General features: G+C 46.4%; 1 protein-coding gene across 1 annotated transcript in view; it reads right to left on the bottom strand.

Moving 5' to 3' along the window:
• Positions 1–588: 588 nt before the first annotated feature.
• Positions 589–7,286, bottom strand: part of HMBS (hydroxymethylbilane synthase) — a 7,743-nt gene continuing 1,045 nt past the window's right edge. The window contains exons 4-12 of the mRNA XM_010185631.1: positions 6,182–6,259; positions 5,798–5,875; positions 4,642–4,717; positions 3,827–3,940; positions 3,274–3,312; positions 2,080–2,199; positions 1,785–1,838; positions 1,138–1,224; positions 589–914 (exon numbers count right to left, since the gene is read on the bottom strand). Coding sequence (XP_010183933.1) covers positions 741–914; positions 1,138–1,224; positions 1,785–1,838; positions 2,080–2,199; positions 3,274–3,312; positions 3,827–3,940; positions 4,642–4,717; positions 5,798–5,875; positions 6,182–6,259 — 820 coding nt within the window. The 3' untranslated portion in view covers positions 589–740. The remainder of the gene's footprint in view (positions 915–1,137; positions 1,225–1,784; positions 1,839–2,079; positions 2,200–3,273; positions 3,313–3,826; positions 3,941–4,641; positions 4,718–5,797; positions 5,876–6,181; positions 6,260–7,286) is intronic.

Below are 7,286 nucleotides of genomic sequence, written 5' to 3'. Positions count from 1 at the left end.
GGGGGAGGCGCGCCTCTGTCCCGCTGCCGTGCCCGCATGCAAGGCCCTGCCAGCCGGGCCGCTGGGCGGCGCTGCGGCGCCCGGAAGCGCTCAGCGGCAAAGAACTGTCCCAAAAAAACTGCACAGAAGAGCTGCTCCGTACAGACTTACACTTACACTGGGGTGCTTATAGTTTACCTGTATTCATCATCTGTTACATTCGGTGGACGTTGCATAGAGAATAAACAATGCTTTCACTTTTAAAACGGGACCCCGGTAACGTGCCATTTCAGGGTTTCTACAAGGCACTGTAACACATAACCCAGTAGTGGTCTCCCTCTTGGCATTCAGATGAGCAAATAGGCCCAAATAATATTAACGACTACTAGAAGTACTTTTGCAATGTAAGCACAGTACAGCATTTTAGTACCATCACAGTGGAGTCTGATTAAAATCTGTAGTGAGTGCCTTGTTCCTAAATGGAGTAAAAGAACACAGATTTTTATTTTTTTTTATTACCTTTCTTTAGCTTCCTGGCTACAAAAACGGTTGAAAAAACTTCAGACTCTGCAATTTAGAGAAATGCAGAGAGGGATGAAAACACTGCACAGCATAAAAACTCAAGTGAATCAACTTAGTATTTCAAGTTTTTAAGCTGAAACAACAGGTAAGACCAGTGTGAACGCTTAAATAAACCCTTCCTCCAAAGGAGGATGGCGCAGCTGCAGACTCACTAGAGTCCCAGCAACTGCACCACAGATTTAGTGCGCATCGTTGAGCTGCCTTGCCACGCTAAGGATGTGCTTAGCTCCCTTGCTCAGAAGTAAACTAGCTAGTTCAACACCAAGGTTCTCTGCAGCTTCCTGGGCCTGACCAGGGACATTCTTGGCTGTGATGCCAACATGCTGCACATCATCGTTTGGTCCGTCTTCATTCTGCAAATATAAACACCTCTACGTAAGGCGGTGGGAAGGAACAGGCAATCAATAGCTTAAGCCACATGGAAAAGGGTAAAATTTGTGGTCTGAGGAGCCTGGAGAACAGCGCTCTGTTCCAGTTTCCAAGCAATCAGACCAAAAGTCATGGCCAGATTTCAAAAGGTCTGGTTTTGTCATTCCGTTTCGGGTTTGGATTTTGAACCCACCGTGGTTCCCATACCTGTTGGGAATAGTTAACATTGGTCTGCATAGTCTCCTTCAAGCTGTCGGATCCATCCAAACTGTAGACAGCTCCAGTCAAATACAACTTGGGAAGACACACATACAGAAGGGATTAATACCATGCTGACAAACAGAAAGCCAACTACCCTTTCTTCTTCTTTTAAAAAAAAAACAACCAGCAAAAACATGCAACGTACGAAGGCGAGTCTGGAGGGGAAGGCTTTTGTGGCACAGTGGTATCAGCAAGGAAATTAAGTCCCATTAGGGAAGATTTGACTTCCCAAGGCTCTATTCCAGCTTCCCACCTGCCTAATCACACTCCATTATGTCAAAACACCTATATTCTGGGGTCAAATGCAAGACTTTCAGAACTCAGGGCAACAATACCTTTCAAGAAGGAGTCGGGGCAGGCAGAGTCTGGCACTTGTTATAGGGGCATCTTCTATGAGACTGAGCTTCAGTAGCCAGACCCACAGCCGTACTCCTGCACTGGCCACAAACCCAGAAGGCTCAAATAAGGAGCCCACCTTCCCTAATTGGCTATAAAGATCTCTGCAGCAGTTACCTTTGGGGAAGGATCACGGAACTGGCACACATTGGCACATTTTCAGAAATAATCCCAGGTAAACACAAAATGCTCCTCACCTGGCCATCTTTCAGCACACTGTTAACAGCAACAGGGACGCTACATCCGCCCTCCTAAAACAGAAAGCAGCTGACATAGAGGCTCCTACCTGACAAGTTCAAAGCAGAGCCCTCTGAAAAGTTTAGGCTGCACATAACCCTCTCCCATTGCTCTTAAAGCCCTTCTCGATTCAGAACTGATGTCCACTGCACGGCTGTAGGAAAGTGTAACAGCTTTCCCATGCTGCGGCGTCAGGCCAACTAGCAGAGCGGTATTTACCACTGCAGGGCAGAAGAGCACGGATGCCGCACCTACCAAACGTTTCATAAAGGCTCTCTCAGCAATGCAGCATAACACGGTGTCTGCATCGTGCAGAGCAGATACCATATTCAGTATCTCCTGGTCTTTGGCACGAACTTCCACTGCTAAGGCACCCTGTAAGAAGAAGAAACACACAACATAATCATAATTAATCATTCCTCAACTTCATGCAACTCTGTGCACTCAGCACGAGTCATGACACAGAATTCAGAATTGCACTTCACTAAGTCTTAGATGTTTACGGAAACGCATTACAAAACAACCCACTGGTTGCAGAGATGCCCTATAGCAGCTGCTGTGCAGGGAAGGTCGGAACTCACTTCAGCCACGTGTCTGAGATCATGCTGTCACCTCAAAACCATGCTAGTACCTATCTCAGTTATGACTGCATACATGGAAACACCCACCCCAACATCCCTTTGTGACAAGGTGGCTGGATAAATCCAAGCTTCCCAACCTTTTCTGAAGATAAAGATCAAGTGCTGAATGAGTAACAGTGACAAAACAATTGTTTCTGACACTCCAAATGAGATGAGGGGCAAGTAAACGCACAGTACCTCACAAACACATGATCAAAATCACTGTTTCAGACTGAATTGGCAGACTCGTCACTTGCAACCACTAATGCAGAGCCAGCTCAGGCTTCTCAAGCTCGATATCCAGTGTGCAATGCTCTGCAAACTCAGCCACATGGCCAGCGTGGGCTGGAACGGTTCGCCTGCCTAGAAACAAGAGCTCTAGGAGTGTGCTCCAAGGCAGGTGTTTCGGCTCCACCCCATGGGGGTAAGGACACCGTGCATAAGGGAGGAGGGAGCGTCGCAGGGCAAAGGTATTGCAGCAGCTTTGCACAATTATCCCCGTACAGTGCGACTCCGACCCTGCCAGAGCCTGCACCGCAGCTGCCACGTCATCCCTGTGCAGTCATGCCACGAGTCACCTTTACCATTTACTGTTTTTCCATTACTGATGGAAATCAGCCCCCCACCACACCAGGTAACAGCCCCAACTACTGTTCTTCCCACACGCTAAGCCCATAGCAGCGTAACGGCCAACGAAAGAGACCAATGTAGTACTTCCTTGGCAATCAACACATGAGAAGTATTCAGTGCGATAAACTTCTCCAACACGTCGTACCGCTGCCAGCTTTCAATACGTAGCACAGCTTAAAATACTAAAGTGGTAAGGTACCTGACCAACAGCATACAGACAATCTTCAGGGCTTAGGAGCTGGAAGAAAGTAAAATCAGCATTAACTCACATTGCACTGTTCAGAATACAGGAAGCAAGAGCCATATTCTATGCTCACCTCTGACATCAAAATATTTTGTGCCCAATCAAAGAAATACCACCTCCCGCTTCCCATGCTTCAGTATTTTCACCCCTGAAGGGAGGTAATGCACTTTCCTTCACCTGGACCATAACGTGAATTAGCTATTCCAAAAAATCTTATGTCACACACATTCCTGTGCTGCTAGGCAAGTACTGTGAAGTGCTGGGAGATGACCAGATTACAAGCTGTTACTGCACCACAGAAAAGGGAACAGTATAAATATCTGTAGCCAGAAAACTCAACCAACCAACCAACCAACCAACAAGTCCTCCCTGACTCAAATCACGAGCTAACATGGCAACAGATTCAGCAGACCACGCGCTCATCTGCGACAGGACAACTGCAAGGTCTGAAACCCGAGCAGTTGATGGCTCAGCAGAGTACGGTATCTTCCGCTTTGCTGCTCCTCACCTGTCCGATGCGATTCTCCCAGCCCATTCTCTTCAGTCCCGCAGCAGCCAGGATGATGGCACTGAAGTCTTCCTTCTCATCTAGCTTCTTTAGGCGGGTATTTAAATTCCCTCTCTGAAGAAATGATTGAGCAAGCATAGAAACACCAGGCAAACAGTTCCACAGCCATATAACATTTGGTCAAGCGCGTTTACAGAAGATACAGAACTCAACAGGCTCGAAATGAGAATCCTTCAGAGTACCTTCCCAACAGAAGCGTGAAACGTGGACAATTGGTTCTTTAAATGGAATTTTGTCGAGCATTATGGAATATCGATTCAAACACCAACTCTCAGAAGATACGCATGTCATTTAAGACCTAACCCTGGCTCTTTTTGCACAGCAAAGAACAAGGTCACTAGGACTGAAGAAACCGTGCCTTTCACAGCTAGTTCAGTAGCCTGCATCTGGACTAGTGGGCCAAATCACTCCCGGGATAATTGGGAACCGATCGGCATTTGGCCACGCCGCTGCAACAAACACGCAGTAGCACCCATCAAGCAGTCTTCCGAACATCCTTAACGTCAAATTCATCTGCATCCTGAATCTCAGCTAGATTAAGGCCAGCTCCCTCTAGAAAGTAGAGGGCAGAAGGAGCTACAGCACACTGTGCACCCCTCTCAGAATAGGTCAGCAGAGGGCAGCCTTCGAGGAAGCAGTTTGTTCTTGTAGGACAGGGGCTATAAATCAGCCTCAACTCTATACTCTGCAGTAAGCTATATTTTCTGGTTTGCAGCTTTACCCAGGTCCCACGTTTTGCCACAAAAGAAGGATACAATATCCCTGAATTCCAACTGAGGAAACCTCTTTTTGAGCTGGGCTGCTCTCCGAAGGGAACTGGTTCCAATCACACTGTGGGGAAAATGAAACCAATGAAATCCAAAAACTCCTGCCCTTACCTCCAGCCAGAGGTATGTCAGAGCTTTCAAGGAAACAAAACGACCCTTTCTTTTAGTTGTTGGTTTTTTGGTTTTGGTTTTTTTTTTTAAACTTGAAATGAATATCCAAGAACCTAACAATGATTTATGTCTCCTCAGAAGAAAGACCACCACTCTGTGAGGTTCAGCATAAAGCCTGGCTGAAGCTAGATGCAGGAAAGCCACTCCCAAGGAACCGGTTTACGGGAGGTCAGCCCCTAGCCACCATCAGTGAAACCTCATCTCAAGACCACAACACTTGTCACAGGAAAAAAAGACTTGGCTGCCCCAAACTGAACCAGATGTAGCCAGACAACTGAAGTGACTACAATGGAGGGACTTCATCAGCGATAGAAACACAGTGGGATGAGAACCTTTGGGAACGGTAGGGTGCATGACTGGAAAGCAAACAACACTGCCAGCCTTTCCTTTCTTTTTTACTTTAACATAAAGGGGGGGAGAGAAATCAAACAGTTACTTTAACCTGCATAATTTCACTCAGCTGTCTTACACAAAAGACTCCAATAACCTCTGGGAAGAGGCAGGGAACACTCCTAGTCAGGTAATTCGGAACAGAGAAACTGCTCATGCTCCCAGTGGAACCATAAAAAAGTGATGCCGAAATACCTAAAGAAATCCAAACTGGTTTGGGTAGAAAAAAAGAGCACAGTTCAGGTCCACGCAAGCTAAAATACGGCAGCAGACACTCAGTCTCTGTGGCACATGTTCCTCTGCAGTAAGTACGACACAGCGCACAAATTCACTCTGCACTGCGATAAGAAAGGGGCTAACTTCAGAAAACACTGCAACTCAAGGATGGCTCGGGAGATCCAGCCTCACTCAGGGCGCAGCGCTCCCACAAGACAGCAAAATGCCCAAGGAAAGCTAAGGAAGGCAGCGTAAAAGCACTGCAGGGTAAAGCCAGGAGCTCCTTGACTTGCCGCTGGGAAATATCAACCAACTCCTTCCTTCCATTTTTACACCTCGGCGTCTTCCCCTTCCTCTCCCCACTCACCTCTTTTCAGGGAGAAGGCTCAGTGTCTTTCCGCAGTTCTTGGGATGAAAGACAACAGCATCAAGTGGGTTTTCCCTTCTGCAAAATAATGCAAGAGCAGAAAGCTGATAAATCATTGAACGAAAGGCCGTTAACAGTTCTACTATCGCTCCCCAGAGGAGCTGCCTATGGCTCCAAAATACCCCTGCTTCATCATAAAAGCAAGAATTTCCAGCAAATCTGCTGGTTACAGATCACTAGGACAAGCTCTAATGCTTCCACTGCTTCAGAGCTTGATCAAACTTAGCGCACCTAAAAGGACCTAAGCTGCCTTCGCTTTCCTACTGCTACCAATGCCGAAAAATGCAAGTTCCTCAGAGAATCGAGTCTCGTGTCCGCACTTACTTGCAGACAGCACCGATGGTAAAGCCAGGAGGAAGAGAAGTTGGAAGGTCCTTCAAGGAGTGAACCACAAGGTCAACTCTAAAAATTAGAGAACAGTAATCACTGACCAGACGGTTGAGCTCACGCGGTACTACAGGAAAATGTGACTCTAACCTGGCAATTCATTTGGAGAAGAGGGAGAAATTTCAAGAATCGACATCCAGATTTACTACAGAATTCTAGTGTTACTGCAAAAAAGCCACTTCACCTTTCGCTGTCCCTCTTCTCCCATCTGTAAAATTAAGATAATGCCTGCCTCTCAGCAGCAACGCGGGATGCAACACAACTGGGTTGAATGAGGGGAAGGCATAGGACACGTTCACACGGAGAGACTCATCGAATCGAGGGGCACGCGGTACGTCGTCTGGCATTACGCTTCAAACTGAAAATAACAGCTAGCCAAAGTAAAGGCTATCCGCATCATTACAAGGCTGATGGACACTGCAGTAACTGCTTGAGTTTCCAGGATTTTTTCACTGACATTACTCAAAAGCACAGCATCACGTGCCTATTCGTCAGAGATGCAGAAGAATTCTCTTTGTTTTTAGAACTACTGCAACTAAGGCATAAGCACCATTGAAATCCTCCTCTGGATACCAAAAAATAAACAATTTTTTTAAGAAAGCACTAATCTCTCTCTGCTCCAGCAGGAGCCTAAGCTGAGCAGATCTGCAGAAAGAAATTACCCAGAAAGCTGCTCAACTTGCCCACGCCCAATTTCTCCGCATACCACATACAAATACATTTACAAATGCTAACATGGTAACACTAAAGATGTTATGCAACACATTAACACTGCCAAAATAAGTATTTTTAAAGAACGCACTTATAAGCGGAAATTAGATTAGATTACATCCTCTCTGGCTTGCATTTAACACACGAATCACAGGAGAAACAAAAAAAACCCAACCTGGGTAGAACCAAGAGACACAACTCCTCCTCTTCAAAATACATGATCTAGGCAGGGTGGGGAAAGGTGGAAAGACAATGACTTTTCAAAGGATTTCTTAGCCAGAGAGGTACCAGAACAGAAGGACATTAGATCACATATGCAGCAAGCCAAAGA

Source organism: Mesitornis unicolor, unplaced genomic scaffold (genome assembly GCF_000695765.1).
Source record: "Mesitornis unicolor isolate BGI_N332 unplaced genomic scaffold, ASM69576v1 scaffold28735, whole genome shotgun sequence".
NCBI classification, from domain to species: Eukaryota; Metazoa; Chordata; class Aves; order Mesitornithiformes; family Mesitornithidae; genus Mesitornis; species Mesitornis unicolor.
This window is presented reverse-complemented; position numbering and strand designations above follow the sequence as displayed.